The sequence below is a fragment of the Moschus berezovskii genome, chromosome 19, assembly GCF_049115385.1.
Source record: "Moschus berezovskii isolate FMDL1 chromosome 19, NW_MosBer_1.0, whole genome shotgun sequence".
In the NCBI taxonomy this organism is placed as follows: Eukaryota; Metazoa; Chordata; class Mammalia; order Artiodactyla; family Moschidae; genus Moschus; species Moschus berezovskii.
In genome coordinates, this window is record NC_142478.1 from 43,411,444 (window position 1) to 43,438,986 (window position 27,543).

The 27,543-nt window shown below is 40.4% G+C and overlaps 1 protein-coding gene across 1 annotated transcript in view; it reads left to right on the forward strand.

Moving 5' to 3' along the window:
- SPMIP2 (sperm microtubule inner protein 2) overlaps window positions 1-25,461 on the forward strand; it is a 135,613-nt gene extending 110,152 nt beyond the window's left edge. Inside the window, exons 4-5 of the mRNA XM_055404607.1 lie at window positions 24,374-24,563; window positions 25,429-25,461. Coding sequence (XP_055260582.1) covers window positions 24,374-24,563; window positions 25,429-25,461 — 223 coding nt within the window. The remainder of the gene's footprint in view (window positions 1-24,373; window positions 24,564-25,428) is intronic.
- The last annotated feature ends 2,082 nt before the right edge of the window (window positions 25,462-27,543 follow it).

Consider the following 27,543-nt stretch of genomic DNA (forward strand, 5'->3'; position numbering starts at 1 on the left):
TTGTGATACTCATGTTTGTCATATTTTTTAGATTCCACATATACATGATATCAGACAGTATCTGTCTTTCTGTCTGACTTATTTCACTTAACATAAGGCCCTCCAAGGCCATCCATGTTGGTGCAAATGGCAACATTTTGTTCTTATTTAATAGATGAGGAATATTTATCGTGTGTATATGTACATATACACATATACACTACTTCTTTATCCATTCATCTGTCAATGGACACTTAGGTTGCTTCTGTATCTTGACAGTGGTAAACAATACTGCAACGAACATTGGGGTGTATGTATGTTTTTTAATCGGTATTTTTTTTCCAGATATATACCCAGAAATGGAATTAATTTCTGGGTCATATGGTAGTTTTATTTTTAGGTTTTTGAGACATCTCCATACTGTTTTCCACAGTAGCTTCACCAGTTTAAATTCCTACCAACAGGGTACCAGCTTCCCTTTTCTCCATGTCCTCTCCAGTATTTGTTATTTCTGTTCATTTTAATGATGGCCATTCTGACAAGTATGAGGTGATATCCCACTGTGGTTTTGATTTGCATACTCCTGAGGATTAGCAACACTGAGCATCTTTTCATGTGCCTTTTGGCCGTCAGTATTTCTTCTTTAGAAAAAATTGCCTATTCAGGTCTTCTGCCCATTTTTAAATCTGGTTCTTTGGTTTTTTTGACAGTGCTGAGCTATTTATATATGTTGGCTATTAATTTCTTATTGTTCATATCATTTGAAAATATCTTCTCCCATTCAGTAGATTTTCTTTTTGTTTTGTTTTATGATCTGTCTTAAAATTCCCTGGAAATACTCCATTCTCAGGACTTGTCATTATTTGGCCTGGCTCTGTGTGAACAGCTCTGTCTCACAGGCACTCACAGGCACTCATTCAAGGCAATAATCATGTCACATCTGCCTGAGGCGCAGGGAGGAGGGCAACACCAACTGGGGCAAACAAGAAGCTGATAAAAAATCTTTAAGGAAAAAACTGGGAAATGAGATGTCGCTAGGGGATTTCAAAAAACTGTAACATATTCCTAGAAATCTAGAAGGCAATGCACATGCCCAGGAAAGACCCCAATATGTCCTAATTGCTCACCTTTGGCTGACGTTGAAGCTCCATGAAGGCAGGAAATGAAGAGTAGGGCAGAGTTGTAAACTGCCTACTAGGGCATTGAAGATATGCCCACACACATATAAAGGCCAGAAAACACACTGATTTGAGGCATTGAAGAAAATTTCTTTCTAATCTTTAGCTGACCGCTAAGCTAACCAAGCAGAAAATTCAGGAGGCACACATGACAGCTTTAAAAAGTAGTCCAGGAAAGTCACTAAACAGCAGCAATGTCACCACCACTACCACCAAAAACAAACAAAACAGAACAAACGAAAAACCAAGCAGCAACAGCAAGCCCTGGAGAAAGGGAGGAAATCTCATTTCCAGAATTAGCACACTGTAGTATTTCAAATGACAAATTTTCAACAAAAAATAATGAGACAAACAAGGAACAGAAAACTATGGCTAAAACTCAGGGCGGAAAGCAGTCAGTAGAAACTGTGTTCAAGGAAGCACAGATATAAGTGTAATTAAGTCAACTATTACAAATATGTTCAAAATACTAAGGGAAAGTGTTTCAGTAGGTGGGTTAGATGTGGCAGAGAATAGAATAGAACATAAGTGTGACTGAGGTTAACACACAGGTAAGTGCTAACCAGGGAAGAGACCAGTGCATGCCTCCAGGTCACTAAGAACAGACAGGGCTTCCCAGGTGGTGCTAGTGGTAAAGAACATGCTTGCTAATGCAGGAGACATAAGAGATGCAGGTTCGCTTCCTGGGTTGGGAATATCCCCTGAAGGAGGAAATGGCAACCCACTCTAGTTTTCTTCCCTAGAGAATCCCATGGATGGAGGAGTCTGGCAGGCTATGGTCCATAGGTTCCCAAAGAGTCAGACAAGACTGAAGTGACTTAGCACAGCTCACAAGAGCAGACAACAGCATCCAGGTTCAAATGGCACCTTGTTTACCTACCTCAAAAGGAGAGAGTGCACAAATATTCATCTCCTTGCGATATAACAGCCCTCCGTAGCTAGTGGGTCCACTCAGCAGCTGTCAAAGGCAGGCTGCTGCATTCACCTCACTTTGTGCCATAGAGGGACACCAACTCTTACTCCTTACAGTTTGAAATACCCAAAGTTGGGGATGTACCTGAGGGCCATTGACACGTGCATAGCCAAGCAGTTCTGAGAAAGTTTCACATGCCCAAGATTAAGGGAACGGGTAGTACTGACTGTGCTCTGAGCTCTTGCATCCAGTATGACTTGTGAGCTTGCCAGCATGTCCTGTACTGAGCACAAGGAATTTCTTGGAATCACAAAGGAAGTGTTGGACTGAACTTGGACCCTACCCTCACAGAAACCATGTTCAAAAATTTAAAGGAAATCATGAGGGCAAGTTCTTGCCAATGAGAGAATATCAATAAAGAGACAGAAACTGTACATATAAAAAGTAGAAATTCTGGAGTTGAAAAGTACAATAACTAAAATTTTAAAATTCATTATGGGAGCTTAATAGCAGATCTGAGCTGTCAGAAAAGAATTAATAAACTTGAATATAGGTCAACTGGGATTATATGATCTGAGGAAAAGAAAGAAAAAAAGAAATTAAAAAAAAAATGAAGACAGAAGAGAGTTCTGAGACTGTATCAACACAGCATAATGAGAATCCCAGAAGGATAGGAGAAAGAAAGAAAGGGGCAGGAAGAGTATGTGAAGAAATTAATGGCCAGAAGCTCCCAAATTTGATAAAAAACAATAATTGACATATTTAAGAGCTCAACAAACTTCAAGTAATATAAACTCAGAGACCAGGCAAAGACAAAGAGAGAATCTTGAAAGTAGCAGGAGAAAAATGAGCCACAATGACTCATTTACAAGGGATCATTATACACAGGATCTTCGAGATTAACAGTTAAATTCTCAGCATAAATAATGGGAGCCAGAAGGCAGTGGAATGACATATTCAATGTGCTGAAAGAAAAAAAGTTTGCCAAAAATTCTATACTCAGAAAAACTATCCTTCAAAAATGAAGGAGAAATTAAGGCACTCCTGACAAACAAAAACTGAGAGATTTTTGTCACTAGCAGATCTTCCCTACACCAAATGCTAAAGAGAGTCCTTCAGGTTGAAATGGAAGGACAATGAAAAACAACTGAAATCCATAAAAGAATTAACAAGCAATAGTAAAGATTAACTACATCAGTTCATCAGTTCAGTCGCTCAGTCGTGTCCGACTCTCCGCGACCCCATGAATCACAGCACTCCAGGCCTCCCTGTCCATCACCAACTCCCGGAGTTCACTCAAACTCATGTCCACAGAGTCGGTGATGCCATCCAGCCATCTCATTCTCCGTCATCCCCTTCTCCTCCCGCCCCCAACCTTTCCCAGCATCAGAGTCTTTTCCAGTGAGTCAACTCGTCGCATGAGGTGGCCAAAGTATTGCAGCTTCAGCTTTAGCATCAGTCCCTCCAATGAACATCCAGTACTGATCTCCTTTAGAATGGACTGGTTGGATCTCCTTGCAGTATAAGGGACTCTCAAGAGTCTTCTCCAACGCCACAGTTCAAAAGCATCGATTCTTCGGCGGTCAGCTTTCTTCACAGTCCAACTCTCACATCCATACATGACCACGGGAAAAACCATTGCCTTGACTAGACGGACCTTGGTTGGCAAAGTAATGTCTCTGCTTTTTAATATACTATCAAGGTTGGTCATAACTTTCCTTCCAAGGAGCAAGCGTCTTTTAATTTCATGGCTGCAATCAGCATCCGCAGTGATTTTGGAGCCCAAAAAAATAAAGTCTGACACTGTTTCCACTACATAGGTAAATTTAAAAGTCAGCATAAATGCATTTTGCCTTTCAACTTTTTTTCTATATGATTTAAAAGACAACTGAATAGAACAATAATTATACAATTTTGTTGATGGGCTTATAATTTAGAAAGATGCAAATTTTATAATAGTACAAACAAGGAGGAAGACCATGGAGCTATGTTGAAACAAAGTTCTTGTATTTGATTGAAATTAGGTTGGAATTAATGAAACTACGTTATTTTAAATTAAGATATTAATTAAATCCCAATGCCAACCACTAAAAAATAACCCTCAGAAACATACAATAAAGGCATAACAAGGGAATTAAAATAGCATTCACCTCAAAAGAAGGCAGTAATGGAGAAACAGAGAAACAAAAACAACATTAGGCATATAGAAAACAAATAACAAAATAACATAGAAATTCTACTTTGTCAATAATTACAATGAGTGTACATGGGCTAACCACTCCAATCAAAAGGTAGAGATTGGCAAACAAATGATCCAAACATATACTATATATCCAAGTATAAAAAGAAGCACTTTAAATGCAAAAATGCATATAAATCAAAAGTATAAAAAATGGAAAAAAGGTGTATCATGCAAATAGTAAACAAAGAGTGTTGGAACTGCTGTTCTAATATTAGACAAAGTAGACTTTAAGACAAAAATTGTTACAAGAGACAAAGAAGGACGTTTTATAATGATGAAAGGGTCTTAATGTCTTCCATGACATAAAAGCTATAAACAAATATGCATCTACAACAGAGGCAAAAAAAGAGGAAAAACTGACAGAACTAAGGGGAAAAGTAGGCGATTCAACAATAATAGCTGGAGAATTCAATATGTCATTATCTATAATGAGTAGAACAACCAGACAAAAGATCAACAAGGAATTAGAAGGTTTGAAAAACACTAGACTTAACAAATCTATAGAATATGCCATCTCATGACAACAGAAAACACATTGCTTTCAAGAGCATATAAGTTTTCTCTAGGATATAACATGCTACACCATAAAATGAGCCTCAATAATTTAAGAGGAGTGAAATCATACAAAATATGTATTTTGACAATAATGGAACTAAATTTTAAATCAATAAAAAGGGAAATTTAAGAAATTCATTTGTATATAAACATTAAACACAAACTTAACTTGCAAGTCAGAAAAAAAATCTCAAAGGAGTTTGATAATGCTTTGAGATGAATGAAAACAAATGCACAATATTTGAAAACTTATGGGATACAGATAGAGCAGTGCTCAGGGGAAAACTTACAGTTGTAAATAACTATATTTAAAGAAGAAAAATCTAAAGAATCAAATCTTAAATTTCAATACTCTAGAAAATGAAATGTAAACTAAACTTAAAGCAAGTAGAAGGAAAAAATAATAATATACAGGGCAGAAATAAATGAACTTGAAAATAGAAAAATAATAGATAAAATCAATAAAATAAAAATTGAACATATAACATAGTTGGCAAATATTTAGTGAGACTAAAAATACAAGATTCATACTATAAATGAAGTAAATCAGACAGAGAAGGACAAGTACTGTATGATATCACTTATATTACAAAACAGAAACAGACTCACAGGTAAAAAAAGTAAACTTATGGATACCAAAAGAGAAAGGGGAGGAGGAGGGATAAATTAGAAGTATGGATTAACAGATACACATAACTATATATAAAATAGATAAGCAACAAGGATTTACTGTGTAGCACAGGGCACTGTATCCAATGTCTTGTAATAACTATAATGAGAAAGAATCTGTACAACTAACACAATATTGTAAACCAACCATAGTTAAATTTTAAAAAAGGAAATACAAGTTTCAAATTGCCAAAATCAGAGACATTACTGCTGATCTTACAGGAATGAAAAGGATTACTAAAATAATGGTAAGCTACCAAATTAGGTAAGTGAGATAAAATGGACAAATCCTAGAAACACACAAATTACTGAAACTGAAGAACAAATAGAAAATCTGAATAATTATATAACAAATAAAGAGATTGAATTATAATTAAAAAAAAATTTCCACAAGAAAGAGACTAGCTACACTGGTGTTTTCTAGAAAACATTTATAGAAGAATTAATATCAATCTTTCAAAAATTCTTCCAAATAGAAGAGGAGGAGAGAGGCTTCCCCTGCCAAGCTGCAGGCAGGCTTCCTTGCTGGCCAGGATTTCTTGGGTTCGGGCCGGTCGATATCCACCTGAGAAAGTGCACTGGTTGTACTCCCAGAAAACCGAGCGGCAGGGACTGGGAAGGCGATAAGTCGCAGCGACCGTGCTCGCCAAACGCCTGGTCAGCTGAGCTGCTCGGACCAGGGAAGGCACAAAATGCAGGCCCAGCCAAGTCTGCGCCTTTGTCGAGTACCCGAGGACCTGAACCTGAGCCGTTCAGACCTGGGAAGTGCATGCAACCCAGCGCCAGCCGCGGACAGCTCCCAGCAGAGCAACCTAGAGCCTAAGCAGCATAAACAGGGAAAGCACACACGCCTCGAGCGGGAGCATTCCCAGTGTAGCCGAGACACTGCGAGCACTCCCCACAGACGCCAGGGATATTTGTTAGCTGTTCCTCCCTCCCCATAGCAGGACTGAATAGGAGAGCCGGGCGGGTGGGAAATGTCCACCACCGCATCCTGGTGTCAGGACAGGAATTAGACACTGAGGAGACCAGAAAACAGAAGAGGGAGAAGCCTTGAGCCTCCTGCAAGAATAAGACTGAAAACCAGAGGCAGAGGCTTAAGGCCAAATCCTGAGAACACCAGAGATCTCCTGTTCCAGAGAACATTAATTGATAGGTACTCATCAAATGCCTCCATACATACACTGAAACCAGGCACCACCCAAGGGTCAACAAGTTTCAGTGAAAGACATACTACGCAAACTATCCAGCAACACAGGAGAATAGCACTGAGCTTCAATATACAGGCTGCCCAAAGCCACTCCAAACCCACTGACATCTCAAACTCATTACTAGACACTTCATTGCACTCCAGAGAGAAGAAATCCAGATCCACCCACCAGAACATTGACTCAAGCTTCCCTAACCAGGGAACCTTGACAAGTCACCCATCCAACCCACACACAACGAGGTAACTACTTAATAAAGAGAACTCCACGAACTGTCAGAAGACGGAAAGGCCACCCCAAACACAGCAATATAAGCAAGATGAAGAGGCAGAGAAATACCCAACAACTAAAGGATAAATGCCCACCAACACAAACAAAAGAGGAAGATATAGGGAACCTACCCGATAAAGAATTTCGAATTTTAATTGTGAAAATGATTCAAAATCTGGAAAGCAAAATGGAATTACAGATAAATAAACTGGAGAAAAGGATTGAGAAGATGGAAGAAATGTTCAATAAGGAATTAGAGGAAATAAAAAAGAGTCAATATATAACGAATAATACAATAGATGAGATCAGAAACACTCTCAAGGGCACAAACAGTAGAATAACGGAGGCAGAAGACAGGATAAGCGAGCTAGAAGATAGAATTGTAGAAATAAATGAAACAGAGATGGAAAAAGAAAAAAGAATTTAAAAAAATGAGGACAATATTAGAGACATATGGGACAATATTAAACGCCCCAACATTCGAATCATAGGAGTCCCAGAAGAAGAAGAAAAAAAGAAAGACCATGAGAGAATACTTGAGATAATAGTTGAAAATTTCCCTAAAATGGGGAAGGAAATAATCACCCAAGTCCAAGAAACACAGAGAGTCCCTAATAGGATAAACCCAAGGCGAAATACCCCAAGGCACATATTAATCAAATTAACAAGGATCAAACACAAAGAAAAAATATTAAAAGCAGCAAGGGAAAAACAACAAATAACACACAAGGGGATCCCCATAAGGATAACAGCTGATCTTTCAGCAGAAACTCTTCAGGCCAGGAGAGAATGGCAAGACATACTTAAAGTGATGAAAGAAAATAACCTGCAGCCCAGATTACTGTACCCAGCAAGGATCTCATTCAAATATGAAGGAGAAATCCAAAGCTTTACAGACAAGCAAAAGCTGAGAGAATTCAGCATCACCAAACCAGCTCTCCAACAAATACTAAAGGATCTTCTCTAGACTGGAAACACAGAAAGGGTATATAAACTAGAACCCAAAACAATAAAGAAAATGGCAACGGGATCATACTTATCAATAATTACCTTAAACGTAAATGGGTTGAATGCCCCAACCAAAAGACAAAGGTTGGCTGAATGGATACAAAAACAAGACCCCCATATATGTTGTCTACAAGAGACCCACCTCAAATCGAGGGACACATACAGACTGAAAGTGAAGGGCTGGAAAAAGATATTCCACGCAAATAGAGACCAAAAGAAAGCAGGAGTAGCAATACTCATATCAGATAAAATAGATTTTAAAACAAAGGCTGTGAAAAGAGACAAAGAAGGAAACTACATAATGACCAAAGGATCAATCCAAGAGGAAGATATAACAATTATAAATATTTATGCACCCAACATAGGAGCACCGCAATATGTAAGACAATTACTAACAAGTATGAAAGGGGAAATTAACAATAATAATAGTGGGAGACTTTAATACCCCACTTACATCTATGGATAGATCAACTAAACAGAAAATTAACAAGGAAACACAAACTTTAAATGATACAATAGACCAGTTAGACCTAATAGATATCTATAGGACATTTCACCCCAAAATAATGAATTTCACCTTTTTCTCAAGCGCACACGGAAACTTTTCCAGGATAGATCACATCCTGGGCCATAAATCTAGCCTTGGTAAATTCAAAAAAATTGAAATCATTCCAAGCATCTTTTCTGACCACAATGCAGTAAGATTAGATCTCAATTACAGGAGAAAAACTATTAAAAATGCCAACATATGGAGTCTGAACAACATGCTGCTGAATAACGAACAAATCATAGAAGAAATCAAAAAAGAAATCAAATTATGCATAGAAATGAATGAAAATGAAAACACAACAACCCAAAACCTCTGGGACACTGTAAAAGCAGTGCTAAGGGGGAAGTTCATAGCAATACAGGCACACCTCAAGAAACAAGAAAAAAGTCAACTAAATAACCTAACTCTACATCTAAAGAAACTAGAAAAGGAAGAAATGAAGAACCCCAAGGTTAGCAGAAGGAAAGAAATCGTAAAAATTAGGGCAGAGATAAATGCAAAAGAAACAAAAGAGACCATAGCAAAAATCAACAAAGCCAAAAGCTGGTTCTTTGAGAGGGTAAATAAAATTGACAAACCACTAGCCAGACTCATCAAGAAACAAAGGGAGAAAAACCAAATCAATAAAATTAGAAATGAAAATGGAGAGATCACAACTGACAACACAGAAATACAAAGGATTAAGAGAATACTATCAGCAATTATATGGCAATAAAATGAATAACTTGAAAGAAATGGACAAATTCCTAGAAAAGTACACCTTGCCAAAACTGAACCAGGAAGAAATAGAAAATCTGAACAGACCCCTCACAAGCACGGAAATAGAGGACGTAATCGGAAAGCTTCCAGCAAACAAAAGCCCAGGTCCAGACGGCTTCACAGCTGAATTCTACCAAAAATTTAGTGAAGAGCTAACACATATTCTACTCAAACTCTTCCAGAAAATTGCTGAGGAAGGAAAACTTCCAAACTCATTCTATGAGGCCACCATCACCCTAATCCCAAAACCTGGTAAAGATCCCACAGAAAAAGAAAACTACAGGCCAATATCACTGATGAACATAGATGCAAAAATCCTTAACAAAATTCTAGCAATCAGAATTCAACAACACATTAAGAAGATCATACATCATAACCAAGTGGGCTTTATCCCAGGAATGCAAGGATTCTTCAATATCCGCAAATCAATCAACGTAATACACCACATTAGTTCAGTTCAGTTCAGTTCAGTTCAGTCGCTCAGTCGTGTCCGACTCTCCGTGACCCCATGAATTACAGCACGCCAGGCCTCCCTGTCCATCACCAACTCCCGGAGTTCACTCAAACTCATGTCCACAGAGTCGGTGATGCCATCCAGCCATCTCATTCTCGGTCGTCCCCGTCTCCTCCCGCCCCCAACCTTTCCCAGCATCAGAGTCTTTTCCAGTGAGTCAACTCGTCGCATGAGGTGGCCAAAGTATTGCAGTTTCAGCTTTAGCATCAGTCCCTCCAATGAACATCCAGGATTGATCTCCTTTAGAATGGACTGGTTGGATCTCCTTGCAGTACAAGGGACTCTCAAGAGTCTTCTCCAACACCACAGTTCAAAAGCATCGATTCTTCGGCGATCAGCTTTCTTCACAGTCCAACTCTCACATCCATACATGACCACGGGAAAAACCATTGCCTTGACCAGACGGACCTTGGTTGGCAAAGTAATGTCTCTGCTTTTTAATATACTATCAAGGTTGGTCATAACTTTCCTTCCAAGGAGCAAGCGTCTTTTAATTTCATGGCTGCAATCAGCATCTGCAGTGATTTTGGAGCCCAAAAAATCAAAGTCTGACACTGTTTCCACTGTTTTTCCATCTATTTCCCATGAAGTGATGGGACCAGATGCCATGATCTTTGTTTTCTGAATGTTGAGCTTCAAGCCAACCTTTTCACTCTCCTCTTTCACTTTCATCAAGAGGCTTTTGAGTTCCTCTTCACTTTCTGCCATAAGGGTAGTGTCATCTGCATATCTGAGATTATTGATATTTCTCCCAGCAATCTTGATTCCAGCTTGTGCTTCTTCCAGCCCAGCGTTCCTCATGATGTACTCTGCATATAAGTTAAATAAGCAAGGTGACAATATACAACCTTGACGTACTCCTTTTCCTATTTGGAACCAGTCTGTTGTTCCATGTCCAGTTCTAACAGTTGCTTCCTGACCTGCATACAGGTTTCTCAAGAGGCAGGTCAGGTGGTGTGGTATTCCCATCTCTTTCAGAATGTTCCACAGTTTATTGTGATCCACACAGTCAAAGGCTTTGGCATAGTCAATGAAGCAGAAATAGATGTTTTTCTGAAACTCTCTTGCTTTCTCCATGATCCAGCGGATGTTGGCAATTTGATCTCTGGTGCCTCTGCCTTTTCTAACACCACATTGACGAACTGAAAAATAAAAATCATATGATTATCTCAATAGATGCAGAGAAAGCCTTTGACAAAATACAACATCCATTTATGATAAAAACTCTCCAGAAAGTGGGAATAGAAGGGACATATCTCAACATAATAAAAGCCATATATGACAAACCCACAGCAAACATTATCCTCAATGGTGAAAAACTGAAAGCATTTTCCCTAAAGTCAGGAACAAGACAAGGGTGCCCACTCTCACCACTACTATTCAACATAGTTCTGGAAGTTTTGGCCACAGCAATCAGAGCAGAAAAAGACATAAAAGGAATCCAAATTGGAAAAGAAGAAGTCAAACTTTCACTGTTCGCTGATGACATGATCCTCTACACAGAAAACCCTAAAGACTCTACCAGAAAACTACTAGAGCTAATCAATGAATACAGTAAAGTTGCAGGATATAAAATCAACACACAGAAATCCCTTGCATTCCTACACACTAATAATGAGTAAATAGAAAGAGAAATTAAGGAATCTATTCCATTCACTGTTGCAACGAAAATAATTAAATACTTAGGAGTATATCTACCTAAGGAAACAAAAGACTTGTACATAGAAAACTATAAAACACTAGTGAAAGTAATCAAAGAGGACACTAATAGATGGAGAAATATACCGTGTTCGTGGATTGGAAGAATAAATATTGTGAAAATGAGTATACTACCCAAAGTAATTTATACATTCAATGCAATCCCTATCAAGCTACCAATGATATTTTTCACAGAACTAGAACAAATAATCTCACAATTTGTATGGAAATACAAAAAACCTTGAATAGCCAAAGCAATCTTGAAGAAGAAAAATGGAACTGGAGGAATTAACCTGCCAGACTTCAGGCTCTACTACAAAGCCACAGTCATCAAGACAGTATGGTACCGGCATAAAGACAGAAATATAGATCAATGGAACAAAATAGAAAGCCCAGAGATAAATTCACGCACCTATGGACACCTTATCTTCGACAAAGGAGGCAAGAATATAAAATGGACAAAAGACAGTCTGTTTAACAAGTGGTGCTGGGAAAACTGGTCAGCCACTTGTAAAAGAATGAAACTAGAACACTTCCTAACACCATACACCAAAATAAACTCAAAATGGATTAGAGAGCTAAATGTAAGACCAGAAACTATAAAACTCCTAGAGGAGAACGTAGGCAAAACACTCTCCGACATAAATCACAGCAGGATCCTCCAAGACCCACCTCCCAGAATATTGGAAATAAAAGCAAAAATAAACAAATGGGACCTAATTAAAATCAAAAGCTTCTGCACAGCAAAGGAAACTCTAAGCAAGGTGAAAAGACAGCCTTCAGAATGGGAGAAAATAATAGCAAATGAAGCAACTGATAAAGGATTAAACTCCAAAATACACAAGCAGCTCCTGCAACTCAATTCCAGAAAAACAAATGACCCAATCAAAAAATGGGCCAAAGAACTAAACAGACATTTCTCCAAAGAAAACATAAAGATGGCTAACAAACACATGAAAAAATGCTCAACATCCCTCATAATCAGAGAAATGCAAATCAAAACCACAATGAGATACCATTTCACACCAGTCAGAATGGCTGCTATCCAAAAGTCTACATGCAATAAATGCTGGAGAGGGTGTGGAGAGAAGGGAACCCTCTTACACTGTTGGTGGGAATGCAAACTAGTACAGCCACTATGGAGAACAGTGTGGAGATTCCTCAAAAAACTGGAAATAGAACTGCCATATGATCCAGCAATCACACTCCTGGGCATACACACCGAGGAAACCAGAAGTGAAAGAGACACATGTACTCCAATGTTCATCGCAGCACTGTTTATAATAGCCAGGACATGGAAGCAACCTAGATGTCCATCTGCAGATGAATGGATAAGAAAGCTTTGGTACATATACACAATGGAGTATTTTTCAGCCATCAAAAAGAATGCATTTGAACCAGTTCTAATGAGGTGGATGAAATTGGAGCCAATTATACAGAGTGAAGTAAGCCAGAAAGAAAAACATCAATACAGTATACTAACGCATATATATGGAATTTAGGAAGATGGTAACCTGAACCCTGTATATGAGACTGCAAAAGAGACATAGGCGTATAGAACAGTCTTTGAGACTCTCTGAGAGAGGGTGAAGGTGGGATGATTGGGGAGAATGGCATTGTAGCATGTATATTATCATAAGTGACCAGTCCAGGTTCGACACATGATACAGGATGCTTGGGGCTGGTGCACGGGAATGACATGGAGGGAGGATATGGGGAAGAGGGAGGTGGGAGGGGGGTTCAAGAAAGAGAACACATGTACACCCGGGGCGGATTCATGTCAATGTATGGCAAAACCAACCAATATATTAATGTAAGATAATTTGCCTCCAATAAAATAAATTAAAAAAAAATAGAAGAGGAGGAATGTTTCCTTATTTATTCGTTACCCTGACAGTAAATGAGGCAAACTATAGACCAGATTCTGTTATGAATATAGATGCAAAAATCCTTAACAGAATACCAGCAAACAAAAATTATATCCAGCAACATTTAAAAAGGTTTATAAATTATGACTAACTGGCATTTGTCCCAGGAATGCAAGATTGGCTCAACATATGAAAATAATTCAGTGTAATACACTATATCTATAGAACAAGGGGTAAAAACTACATGATCATCTCAATAGATGCAGAAAGGCATTTGACTAAAATTCCAACACTATTTCATGATGAAAACACTCAACAAATTAAGAATAGAAGTAAATAGTCTTAATTTGACAAGTTCAGTTCAGTTCAGTCGCTCAGTCGTGTCCGATTCTTTGCGACCCCATGAATCACAGCACGCCAGGCCTCCCTGTCCATCACAAACTCCCGGAGTTCACTCAAACTCATGTCCATCGAGTCAGTGATGCCATCCAGCCATCTCATTCTCTGTCGTCCCCTTCTCCTCCCACCCCCAATCCCTCCTAGCATCAGACTCTTTTCCAGTGAGTCAACTCGTCGCATGTGGTGGCCAAAGTATTGGAAGTTTCAGCTTTAGCATCAGTCCTAAGGGTCATCTACAAAAACTCCATCACTAACATTTTTAATAGTGAAAGGCTAGATGCTTTTTCTTTATGAGGAAGAAGACTAAGATATCTGCTCACATTATGTCTATTCAACATTATAGGAGAGATTCTAGCCAGGGCACTTAGGTAAGGAAAAGGAATTAAAAACATCCAGATTAGAAATGAAGTTAAAACTATGTAGATTACATGATCTCATATATGGACAATTCTAAGGAATCTGCATAAAATCTATTCAGTGTTACTCACCAGTTGTGTCTGACTTTTTGTGACCCCATGGACTATAGCCCACCAGGTTCCCTGTCCATGGAATTCCCCAGGTAAGAATACTGGAGTGGGTTGCCTTTTCCTTCTCCAGGGGATCTTCCTGCTGCAGGGATCAAACCCAGGTCTCCTGCATTGTAGGCAGATTATCTACTGTCTGAGCCCCCAGGGAAGCCCTAAAATCTATTAGAACTAATAAATGAGCTCAGTAAAATTACAGATAAAATGCCAATGTACAAAAATCAATTGTAGTTTTATATACTAGCAATGAATAATCTAAAACGAAATTAGAAACAATTGCATTCACAATAGCATCAAAATAATAAGATATTTAGGAATAATTTAATAAAGATGCTTAAGACTTATAAACTGAAAACTACAAAACATCACTGAAAGAAGGAAAAGACCAATTAAGTGGAGAGACACAATGTCTATGGACTGGAAGACTTAACACTTTTAAGATGGCAATATCCTTGAAATAGATCTATAGATTCATGCAATCTCTCTCAAGATATCAGCTTTCTCTGCACAATTAAACTGATTCTAAAATCCAAATGGAATGCAAAGAACTGAAAATAGCCAAAACAATCTTGATAAAGAGTAAAGTTGGAGGACTCACATTTTTCTATTTCAGAACTTACTACAAATCTACAGTAATAAAGAGAGTGTGGTACAGACAAAAAGAGAGACGTGTAGATCAATTGAGAGTTCAGAAATAAACCCTTACATTTACAGTCATCTGATTTTAATAAAACTAAGGAGATCAGTCCTGGGTTTTCATTGGAAGGACTGATGCTAAAGCTGAAACTCCAATACTTTGGCCACCTCATGCGACGAGTTGACTCACTGGAAAAGACTCTGATGCTGGGAAAGGTTGGGGGCGGGAGGAGAAGGGGACGACAGAGAATGAGATGGCTGGATGGCATCACCGACTCTGTGGACATGAGTTTGAGTGAACTCCGGAAGTTGGTGATGGACAGGGAGGCCTGGCGTGCTGTGATTCATGGGGTCGTGGAGAGTTGGACACGACTGAGCAACTGAACTGAACTGAACTGATTTTACTAAGGGTGCTGAGACAATTCAATATGGAAAAATAGTTTTTTCCAAAAATTGATGTGGGGTTATTCACATGCAAAAAATTGAAGTTGGACCTCAGCTTCACACCATATGTAAAAATGAACTGAACATGATCGTAGATCTAAATGTAAGAGCTAAAACTATACAGCTCTTGCAGGAAAACATTGAGTAAGTCTTCATGACTTTGGAATAGGCCATGGTTTGTTATATATGACATCAAAAAACAGGGTCAAAAGAAAAAAATAGACGAACGAGACAATTAAGTAATTTTTATGTTTCAAAAGATACCATCAAGAAAGTGAAAAGAGGGTGGGATGGTTTGGGAGAATGACATTGAAACATGTATATTATCACATGTGAAACGAATCGCCAGTTCAGGGTCGATGCATGTTATAGGATGCTCGGGGCTGGTATGCGGGGGAAGATAAGGGGAGGAGTGAGGTGGGAGGGGGGTTCGGGAGGGGGAGCTCATGTACACCTGGGGCGGATTCATGTCAATGTATGGCAAAACCAACCAATATAATATTGTAAAATAATTAGCCTCCAATAAATATAAAAAAAAGAAAGTGAAAAAAAAAGGAAGTGATAAGACAGCTGACTAAATGTGAGAAAAACATTTTCAAATCATATATCTTATGAGGAGTTGTATGCAGAATTACAAAGAACACTCCCAAGTCTCACAGTAAAAGGACAAATAGCCCAATTAAACATGGGCAAAGGATGAACAGACAGCTTTCCAAAGAAGATGTGCAAGTGGTCAATAAACCCATGAAAAAATGTTTGCTGTAATGAGTTACTAGAGAAATACAAATAAAAACCAGAATGAGGTGCTTTACACTTGGGTGGTGAAAACAGAGAAGAAAGGCAAATGCAGCTGTTGATGAGGATGTGCAGAAGCTGGAGCCCTCTGACACTGCCAGTGGCCTCATAAAAAGGCAAAGCCACTTTGCTTTGCTTTTTGAGTCTTGGGTTTTTGGTTTTTTAAATTTTATTGCAGTACAGCTGATTTACAATGTTGTATTAGTTTCATGGTGAAGCCATTTTGGAAAATAGCAATTTCTCAAAAAGCTAAACACAGAATTACCATACAATGCCACAACTCTACTCCTAGCTATCTACCAAAGATAAAGTAAAATATATTTCCATACAGAAACATACATAACTGTTTAATAGCAACACTATTCTTAACAGGAAAAAAGGCAGAAGCAACCCAAATATATATCCACTGGTAAATACATAAACAAAATGAACATTGCTGCTGCTGCTAAGTCACTTCAGTCGTGTCCGACTCTGTGTGACCCCATAGACGGAAACCCGCCAGGCTCCGCCGTCCCTGGGATTCTCCAGGCAAGAACACTGGAGTGGGTTGCCATTTCCTTCTCCAAGGTGTGAAAGTGAAAAGTGAAAGTGAAGTCGCTCAGTCGTGTCCGACCCTCAGCGACCCCACGGACTGCAGCCTACCAGGCTCCTCCATCCATGGGATTTTCTAGGCAATAGTACTTGGCCATAAAACAGAATGAAGTGTTGATGCATACTATAATGTACCACAATACTTTTCACGGTACTGTACTGTAAGATTAAGAATGTTTTATATATATGGTTTTTTATGTATTATAAATCTGTTATATACAGTACAGTACTATATAGCTGATTGTGTTAGTTGGGTACTTAGTCTGACTTTGTTGAACCTCCACACAGATTGGACTAACAAACACGCTCTTGGAATGGAGAGCGTTCATACGTAGGGAACTTACTGTATTCCGTTAAGTAGTCAGGCCATCGGAGAAGGCAATGGCAAGCCACTCCAGTACTCTTGCCTAGAAAATCCCATGGACAGAGGAGCCTGGTGGGCTACAGTCCATGGGGTCTCTACTAGTCGGACAAGACTGAGCGACTTCACTTTCACTTTTCACTTTCACACATTGGAGAAGGAAATGGCAACCCACTCCAGTGTTCTTGCCTGGAGAATCCCAGGGATGGCGGAGCCTGGTTGGCTGCCATCTATGGGATCGCACAGAGTTGGACACAACTGAAGCGACTTGGCAGCAGCAGCATAACATGATAAACCTTAGAAATGTTATGTTAAGTGAAAGAAGACAACTCTAAAAGGCACATAATTATACAATTCTATCTATATGAAATGTCCTGAATAAGGAGATACATAGCGATAGGAAGTTGATTAGTGTTGTCAAAGGCTGGAGGGAAGGGGAAATGGGGAGTGACTGCCAATGGGCAAAGGTTTTTCTCTTTAGGGTGATAAAAATAACTGGAATTAGTTAGTGGTGTTAGTTGCACAACTTTGTGAATATGATAAAAAAATGAATTGTTTACTTAGATGTGGATTTTATGGCATGTGAATTATTATATCTCATTTTTTTAATGACACAAAGCATGAGTGCTGCACTGAAGGTCAATCTATCTAGGTGTAGTGATAAAAAGATTCATTTATTCAAGAATCTGACATATACACGTACTCTTGTAGACATTTGGGAATATTTCCAAAATATCTGCCTGCCTTTCTCTTCCTTTCCCCCCACAATTTATTAGAGCCATTGATGTAGTCTAGCAGGGGAACTGTCACTCCAGAATGAGAAGTTGGGGATCCATGGTGGTTCAGAGTATGATGAGAAGGATATCTGTTGGGGAATTTTTGAGGGTAGTGTGTTGGGTTCCAGATGGGGTGAGGAGGGCAGGCACAGGTGGAGAGGGGGTGGTAGCAGTGCAATGATGGTGACAGACAGGAAGACTGATCAAATAAGCAAATTCATAAAGAGTGTGGGAGCCAGGTTCCCCTCAGCAGGAGAGACTCACACATTTGGAAAGGGAGAAAACTACAGTGAGCCTTCCGAAGTGTCATGTTGTCTAGGAAAGCTGTGTGGCAGTGGCACCTCAATAGTAATCCCTGCACCCAGATCTTGGTTTCTAACTACCATTTTCCACTAGAAGGAACTATAACCCTGGAATAATCCATTTCTTGAAGGAGAGGATACAACATGAGTGTGGGGAAGGGAAAGATGCATCTGGAACAACTCTATGTTAAAAATTAAGAAAGTGCTCAAAGAATGACTGGAGGACATAAAAAGGACAGCAGAAGCCAGATCAAAAGGGCTCGAAAGAGTCAAGTCTAGGACAATTCGAGCATCAGAATGAACGTCAGGGATGATAACCTAGTGAATAAAACAGGGAAACATGAGTTTATACTAATGTTAACTGATTAATTGAAAGTTTCACTTGGATGAGATTTTTACAGAATTTCATCAGTTCAGTTCAGTCGCTCAGTCGTGTCCGACTCTTTGCGACCGCATGAATCACAGCACGCCAGGCCTCCCTGTCCATCACCAGCTCCCGGAGTTCACTCAAACTCATGTCCATCGAGTCAGTGATGCCATCCAGCCATCTCATTCTCTGTCATCCCCTTCTCCTCCTGCCCCCAATCCCTCCCAGCATCAGACTCTTTTCCAGTGAGTTAGCTCTTTGCATGAAGTGGCCAAAGTATTGGAGTTTTAGCTTTAGCATCAGTCCTTCCAATGAACACCCAGGACTGATCTCTTTGCAGTCCAAGGGACTCTCAAGAGTCTTCTCCAACACCACAGTTCAAAAGCATCAGTTCTTCAGCGATCAGCTTTCTTCACAGTCCAACTCTCACATCCATACATGTCCACTGGAAAAACCATAGCCTTGACTAGACGGACCTTGGTTGGCAAAGTAATGTCTCTGCTTTTTAATATGCTATCTAGGTTGGTCATAACTTTCCTTCCAAGGAGTAAGCGTCTTTTAATTTCATGGCTGCAATCAGCATCTGCAGTGATTTTGGAGACCAAAAAAATAAAGTTTGACACTGTTTCCACTGTTTCCCCATCTATTTCCCATGAAGTGATGGGACCAGATGCCATGATCTCATAACAAACAGGAAAAGTAATTTTACAAGAGGGAAGCCTGACAGATACCACTGATCAGTGACTTAAGTGAAACTCACCCATAACGGGACAAGTCACACCGTTGCCATTCTGAGTTATTCCTGTTCAAAGATGAAGAACCAAAATCTACAAGAGGAAACATAAGATAAATCCATCTGCCAGTGTTCTTTAGAAGGATCAAGGCTGAGTGAAAGTTGCAAGAAGTTGAGAAATTGTTCCAGATTGAAGGGGACTGAAGAAATAAGAAAACAAAAGTGTGATTCTGACCTGAATCCTTTGGGGACAACTGGCAAAATCTGAATGGTGTCTGAAAATTAGGTAGTGGTAATACAAATGTTAATTTTCTGATTTCCTCGAATCCTCACACCAGGTATATTGGGAAATAATTGACATGCATTACTGTATAAATTTAAGGGGGTAGAGCATGGTGGCTTGGTTAACACACGTTGTGAAATGATTACTACAATAGGTTTAGTTAACATCCATCCTTTCATATGGATACAATGGAAAGAAAAGAAAAACATTTCTCCTGTGATGAGAATGCTTAAGATCAGTTTGTGTTTCTCATACATCAGTGTTAACTGTGGTCGTCATGTTGTCCATCACACCCCTATTTGTCTCTGTCTGACTTATATTACTTAGTATAATCCCTTAAGCTTCATCCATCTTGTCACAAATGGTAGGATTTCCTTGTTTTTTTTTTTAATGACTGAGTAATATGCGTTGTTATGGATATTCATTGGAAGGACTGATGCTGAAGCTGACACTCCAATACTTTGGCCACCTGATGTGAAGAACTGACTCGTTGGAAAAGATCCTGATGCTGGGAAAGATTGAAGGTTGGAGGAGAAGGGGATGACCAGAGATGAGATGGTTGGATGGCATCACCGACTCAATGGACGTGAGTTTGAGTAATCTCTGGGAGTTGGTGATGGACAGAGAGGCCTGGTGTGCTGCAGCCCACAGGGTCGCAAAGAGTTGGACGCGACTGAACTGAATATGCATTATATATGTGCATACCACAACGTCTTTATCCATTTATCCATTGACAGACACTTGGGTTGTTTCCATGTCTTGGCTATTATAAATAATGCTGCTGTAAACATTGGGGTGCAAGCATCGTTTCAATTTAGTGTTTTTGTTCCCTTTAGATTTACTCCCAGAAGTGGAATTGCCAGAGCTTATGGCAGTTCTGTTTTTAATTCTTTTGAGGATCGTCTATACTTGTTTCCATAGTGGCTGCACCAATTCACATTCTTGCCAACAGTGTTCAAGAGTTCCCTTTGCTCTGCATCCTCACCAACATTCGTTATTTCTTGTCTTTTTGATGATGGCCATTTTGACAGGTGTGAGGTGATATCTTACGGTAGTTTTAACTTGCATTTCCCCAATGATTAGTGATGTTGAGCATCTTCTCATGTGTGTGTTGGCCATTCACGTACCTCTAAAGGAGAAAATGGGAAAATGTCTATTCAGATCCTTTGCCCATTTAAAAATTGACGTGTATTTTTTTATTTTGTTATTGAGTTTTTTATGTATTTTGGATATTAGCCCTTTATCAGGTATCTGGTTTGCAAATATTTTTCCCCATTACATAAGTTGTGTTTTCACTTCATTGATGTATTTTTTTGCAGTACAAAAGCTTTTTAATTTGATGTAGTCCTATTTGTTTATTTTTTATTTTGTTGCTTATGCTAGTTTCCTCTAATTTTGATGATTATATTGAAGTTATATAGAATGTCTTTGTTTGCAGGAATTACACATGTAAGTATTGAATTGGCCAAGAAGCTTTTTTGCAATTTTTCATAACATCTCATGACCATAAACTGAAGGGACTTTTTGGCCAACCCAAGAGCTGGTAATAATGGGTATTATGTCAATAACGTACTTTCAAATTAATTAAGAAAAGAAGCCTCTATAGTGTGCCTCCATCTTTCTATAAGCTTGAATTTATTTAAAAAGACCTGAGCCTTAGGGGTTTACTTAACATAATTAATAGAATGTTACACTAAGAATGTTTGCATCATTTGGGGATAGTTTTGTGTGCATGTGTGTGTTTGTGTGTGTATGTGTGTGAGTGTTTGCTGCCATTGTGCATTTGTAACTAACACCAAATCATTCCTGATGGCCTGACATTCATACTTCAAACCTTTCTGGAGCCAAGATTTCTGCTCTTTCCTCAGCTCTTGACTTTTTGGCTCATTTGTAAGTTCCGTTATAGTGTACGTAAATTTCCATAGTTGATGTGGCAATTGTATGTACAAGATCTCTAAAGTCTTTGACTTACAATTAATTTTGAATTTTCTATTGTTCTTGGTAATGTGAGATTCAGAGCCATAGGATGGTCTGAATTTAAAACAGATTATAAAATATTTTAGCATTTGAATGAAGACTAAGGACATGAAAGGATTTTTCTTTTCTAATCTTTTCTGTGTCATTCCTTCTGTAATATATTATTTTTAGGGAAATGTGGCACATTTGCATTAAATGGTTTTCCTAGGAATCATGAATCAAGCTAGTGGAAATAGTAAACATGCCTGTTCCATACATTCTAACCAGCAGCTCTCTTTCCCTTTACGCTTGCCTGAAATTGTCCCTGGTAATTACTCTGTAGTCATGAATAAGAAAACTCAGACACAGGAGGGTGCAGGATCCACGCCTGCACACCTTCCCTGGTGGGAGGGAAGCAACTGCAGAAGGGCCAGGTCTTCAAGTAACTCAGTTCTGATCCCCTCCCTGCTCGTCCATCACAGATCCCCTGAGCGAGCCATGCTTCAGGAGGGTAATGGGCCTGGGAGGCAGTGATGAAGGAGGCACTTCTGGGTTCTTTCAGGAGCCCTGAAATGGAAGGAGGAGAACCTGCTGCACTAGCAATTTATTAATGAGTATATTCTACCAGCTTCCATCAGATAAGTCAAATACAATGTGCTACCAATGGAGGAAAACAGTTAAAAAAACAAAAAAAAATCTAAGATCAAGGCATCCGTTCCCAGTGCTTCACAGCAAATAGATGGGGAAAAAGTGGAAGCAGTGACAGATTTTATTTTCTTGGGCTACAAAATCACTGCAGATGGTGACTGAAGCCACAAAATTAAAAGACACTTGCTCCTTGAAAGAAAAGTTATGACAAATGTAGACAGCATATTAAAAAGCAGAGACATCACTTTGCCAACAAAGGTCTGTCAAAGTTTTTCCAGTAGTCATGTACGGATGTGAGAATTGGACCATAAAGAAGGCTGAGGGCCAAAGAACTGATGTTTTTGAACTGTGGTGCTGGAGAAGACTCCTGAGAGTCGCTTGGACTGCAAGGAGATCAAACCAGTCAATCCTAAAGGAAATCCACCCTGAATATTCATTGGAAGGACTGATGCTGAAGGTGAAGCTCTAATACTTTGGCCACCTGATGCAAGGAGCTGACTCATTAGAAAAGACCCTGATCCTGGGAAATACTGAAGGTGGGAGGAGAAGGGGATGACAGAGGACGAGATGGTTGGATGGCATCAATGACTCAATGAACACGAATTTGAGCAAGCTCCGGGAGTTGGTGATGGACAGGGAGGCCTGGTGTGCTCCAGTTCATGGGGTCACAAACTGTCCAACATGACTTGGTAACTGAACAACAAGGGGTGAAGGAAGTCTTCAGACAAGAGGTGTTGTCAGGGAGTAGCTGCCATTTGTCTCTGAAGGAGAGGGCGGCCACAGGGAGAAGGAAAAGTGGGGAACAAGGCCAGAGATCTGGAGGTGAGTCCTCCTCTGTGCTGGTGAAGGTGCAGGCAGCTGGGAGCACAGGGGTCTCAGTGTGGGGAGCACGGCCAGTGGGCGGGGCCCGGGGCCCCGAGGGCAGAGCATTAAGAGAAGAAACAGACAGCGACCGCTTCCCTTGGTGTACTGGACTTGGAGAGTGGACCTCCGTCCTACTAGCAGTGGGGTGTCTGGGGCAGGCTTGCAAGAGGGTGACAAAGTCTCTATGGTTGTGGAGAGGAAGGCGGGGTCTAGTGGGCCCCCAACTGCCCACTCTCCCCGACTCAGCTCCGCTCAGTATTGCCTATCCTCCTGTCCCCAACTCCCACAAGTTCTAGAACCCACCTGTCTTTAGTTGTCTTCAAGTTACTTCCCCAGTGTTGGACTTGCAAGGAGTGAGGGTTGTGCAGATCTGCCCCGACCCTTGACCCAAAGAACTGAGGAAGCCGGAAGACTCAGGGTCTAGGAAAGGAGCTTTGCAGTGGCCAAGAGGCCCTGGGCGCCTGGTAGGAGGGGTTTGGGGGTAAGAAGTCCCAACTTTCTTCCAAATGAGAGTGCTAGTTGCTCAGTCACGTCGGACTCTTTGCGACCCCACAGACTGTAGCCCTCCAGGGTCCTCTATCTGTGGAATTCTCCAGGCAAGAGCATTGGAGTGGGTTGCCATTTCCTTCTCCAAGGCAACTTCCCAATGAGGGGTTGAACCTAGGTGTCCTGCATTGGCAGCCTGGTCCTTTACCATCTGAGCTACCAGGGAAGCCCATGGCGAGTCCTTATCCTATGATCCTCTTGTTTTTGCCCCTAGACCTGGCCCTTTGCCATGGGAAAACAGTCCTCAGATAATATTCTAGTTTAGGGGTGTTGGATCAGGAAAGGAGAATGAAGCCAGGACCTTTGTTGTGGCATTGTCCAAAGCCAGAGTCTGCCATCACCAAGCTGGCATTTCCCTGAGTTCCCAAGGTCTCAGACCTGGCCGGCATGTCCAGCGGGAGAACTCAAGGCCTGGCTCGCCCCCAGCTTCCCAGCATCTGGCCTGTTTGGCTTGGAAGGATGCCAGGAGCAGTCATGGTACCTGGGCAAGGTGATCAACAACCTTCCTAGGTAATTGTCCACCGGGGAAGGTAGTTCTCTGGGGGAGTGGAGGGGCAGAGTCTTGAAACTTCTCAGGATGCCAGCTCAGGGCTTGGGGGCCTTAACTTTTCAAGCTCTGTGGCTAGAAATCACCACGATCACAACAGAAGCTGGTGAGTCTCAAGCTTCTGAAAACTGGTAGCCTTATTTCTAACATCCTTCCAGTGTGAGGACCAAGCAATCTGTTCCTGTTTCAGGCAACCCAATCCTTCTATCATGGATGCAGAAGGAAGCTCCAGTCGTGGTTTTATTGCCTGGCAAATGGGGGATTATGAAGACACCAGCCAAAGAAACTCCAAACGGGCCGTCTTCCTCCGGCAGAGCAAGACAGCCCTGCCGACAGCGTCCAGACCGCTGAAGCTGCCGAAGCTACCAAAAAAGGAGGAGGTACGGATCATTATGGAGAAGGAAATGGCAACCCACTCCAGTACTCTTGCCTGGAGAATTCCATGGATAGAGGAGCCTGGTGGGCTACAGTCCACAGGATCGCAAAGAGTTGGACACAACTGTGAGACTTGCACTTTTCACTTTCATGGCTCATTAGCTTTTCTGAGTCATCCTGGAAAAGGCTGAGCTGTTTTAATATATGACTTAGAGAGTGCTGTTTATAGTAATGGGCTTCCTTGGTGGCTCAAATAGTAAAGAAACCGCCTCAAATAGTAAAGAACCCAGGAGAGCTGGGTTCAATTTCTGGCTTGAGAAGATCCTCTAGAGAAGAGAATGGCCTCCCACTCCAGTATTCTTGCCTGGAGAATACCAGGGACAGAGGAGCCTGGCGGGCTATAGTCCATGGGGTCGCAAAGAGTCAGATATGACTGAGTGACTAACACTTTCACTTTCTTTTTTGCTTTTCATTTAATAGTAATACTACAAATAATCAATTTTATCACTTGTCAACCTATCAAAATGTTTTGTAATTCACATTGGTTTCCACAGTGATGTCTATATAGGTGAGTATTATTCCAATTTTACACAGGAGGTGTGTGGCTTAGTCTTTAGAACCACTTATATATCGTGTAGTTTAACCTAGAGAGCATAGCCTTATGCTTGGTTTCCAAAACCTGAGAAAACTCTCATCTATAACCAATCCTTAAAACTCCACAGACTGATCAACAGAGTAAGGATATCCCAGTTCAAATTTAAGGTTTTCTCCCCATTACTGTCTGAGTGTTGAACAAGTTGCACGATTTCCCAGTGTGGTTTATTCATTCCTAAAATGGGGATGTTTTCATCTGTCCTGAATATTTTGTAGAGTTACCATGAGAGTCAAGTGGAGAGTGTGTAAGCATGTATTCAAAAAAATAACTATTTCCTGGGGTCCTTCTGCATAACCCCACAGCAAATCCTCTGTGTAGTCATCCAGCATTTCAATATCGAGTGTGACAAGAAGCTTCCCTGGTATAAAACGACCACACTGGCTCAGATACACTGCGACTCCTGTTCTCTACTAGGAGAGAGGCTCCTTGCCATTGCCCTAGAATATTGCTTTCCCTCTGGTGCCAGAGATCTGTTCATCAGGAGTTGTTTGTGTGACAATGAATTATATATCCATCTGAAACACTCTGTGAGGAACCGAGGAAGTCCTCAGTAGGTCCTGACCCAGGGATGCTCTGAATTGAAGAAGGGAGCATTTGGCTGCTGACTTTCCAATGTGGTTTGAATTTTGAGCTGGGTCCAAGTGGGATTTATTGCAGTGTTTGTGAGGAACGCTTTAATTCGTTATTTTCTACCAGTGAATTAATTTTGCGTAGAACTAGAGTGATCATGGAATGATCCTAAATGCATCCTACATTTGGCATCCAACTGAGATGCTTTTATGCATTAAAAAAAAAAAATCTGTTGAAAGACTGACTTTGGAATGATTTCAAACTTACAGAAGGGATGCAAGAACAGTGCAAAGTGAACTGATACACTCCTCACCCAGAATCATTGGTTGGTAATTTTATTTGCTCTAATGCTTTCTTTCTGTACACACACACTTTTGTTTTTACTGAACCATTTGAAGGTTAAGTTGCAGACATGGTTTTGCTTTACCTCTGAAGATTTCAGGGTGCATTTACTAAGAATGAGGGGGTTCTTGCATGTAACCATGGTACAATGATAAGGTATGGCAAATTTAGCACTGATACAGTTTTACCTAATCTACAGTTCATAAGCAAATTTTATTGCATGGCCCAAAGCTACTCTTTGTCATGTTCCCTGACACAATGTTTGATTCAGGCTTAGCCCTTATGTTTAGTTCTCAAGCCTCACAGTCTCCTTCAGTTAGGGACAGCTCCTCAGCCTTGGTCTTTCATGACACTGATGTTCTTGAAGGATTCAGACTGGTTCTGTGGAATTCCTCTTATTTCAGGTATACCTGGTATTTTCTTGGGTGATATGTTTTAGGCAGGAATCCCAAGGTGAGTGTTCACATCATCTGCAGGGTATCACCTCACAGAGTACTTGACTCATCATTGGTGATGGTAACTGATCACTTGGTTAAACCTCTTCCCTTCCAGAGATAAGCAAAATATTACGTCGTTTCAAAATAATCTTTTTTTTATCAGCCATGCTTTTTTGTAAATTCCAGAGATACCTTAGAAACTTTTTCCCCAAGGCCTTTCTTTGGATGATCCCCCAGGGTTCTTGTGGGTGATACTTCAGTAAGTACTCAACCCCTCTCCCCACTTGACATAAATTCTCTTCAGGGAAAATAAGTTGGAGCACATTATAAATTCAAGCTTCCAAAGTAAGCCTCACACCAGCCACCTGTGCGAGGCTCCTATGGCCACACCCACCTGAGATGCAGCCCACTTGCCATCTGTAAGTTGTGAGATCCAGGACTAGGCACTGGGAGCAGTCCTGGAAAAGCGAAACTTTGTCAATAGTACCAGGAGACTTGGAGGACATTTTAAACACAAGAACCTATACACAATATCACAATGCTTTCTTATCAAGATAAATAGCTGAAAATGGGGACATGTTATATTCATGTTCTAGGACTGGAAGAGGTCAGTCTTCATTCCAATCCCAAAGAAAGGCAATGCCAAAGAATGCTCAAACTACCACACAATTGCACTCATCTCACACGCTAGTAAAGTCATGCTCAAAATTCTCCAAGCCAGACTTCAGCAGTATGTAAACCGTGAACTCCCAGATGTTCAAGCAGGTTTTAGAAAAGGCAGAGGCACCAGAGATCAAATTGCCAACATCCGCTGGATCATGGAGAAAGCAAGAGAGTTCCAGAAAAACATCTATTTCTGCTTCATTGACTATGCCAAAGCCTTTGACTGTGTGGATCACAATAAACTGTGGAACATTCTGAAAGAGATGGGAATACCACACCACCTGACCTGCCTCTTGAGAAACCTGTATGCAGGTCAGG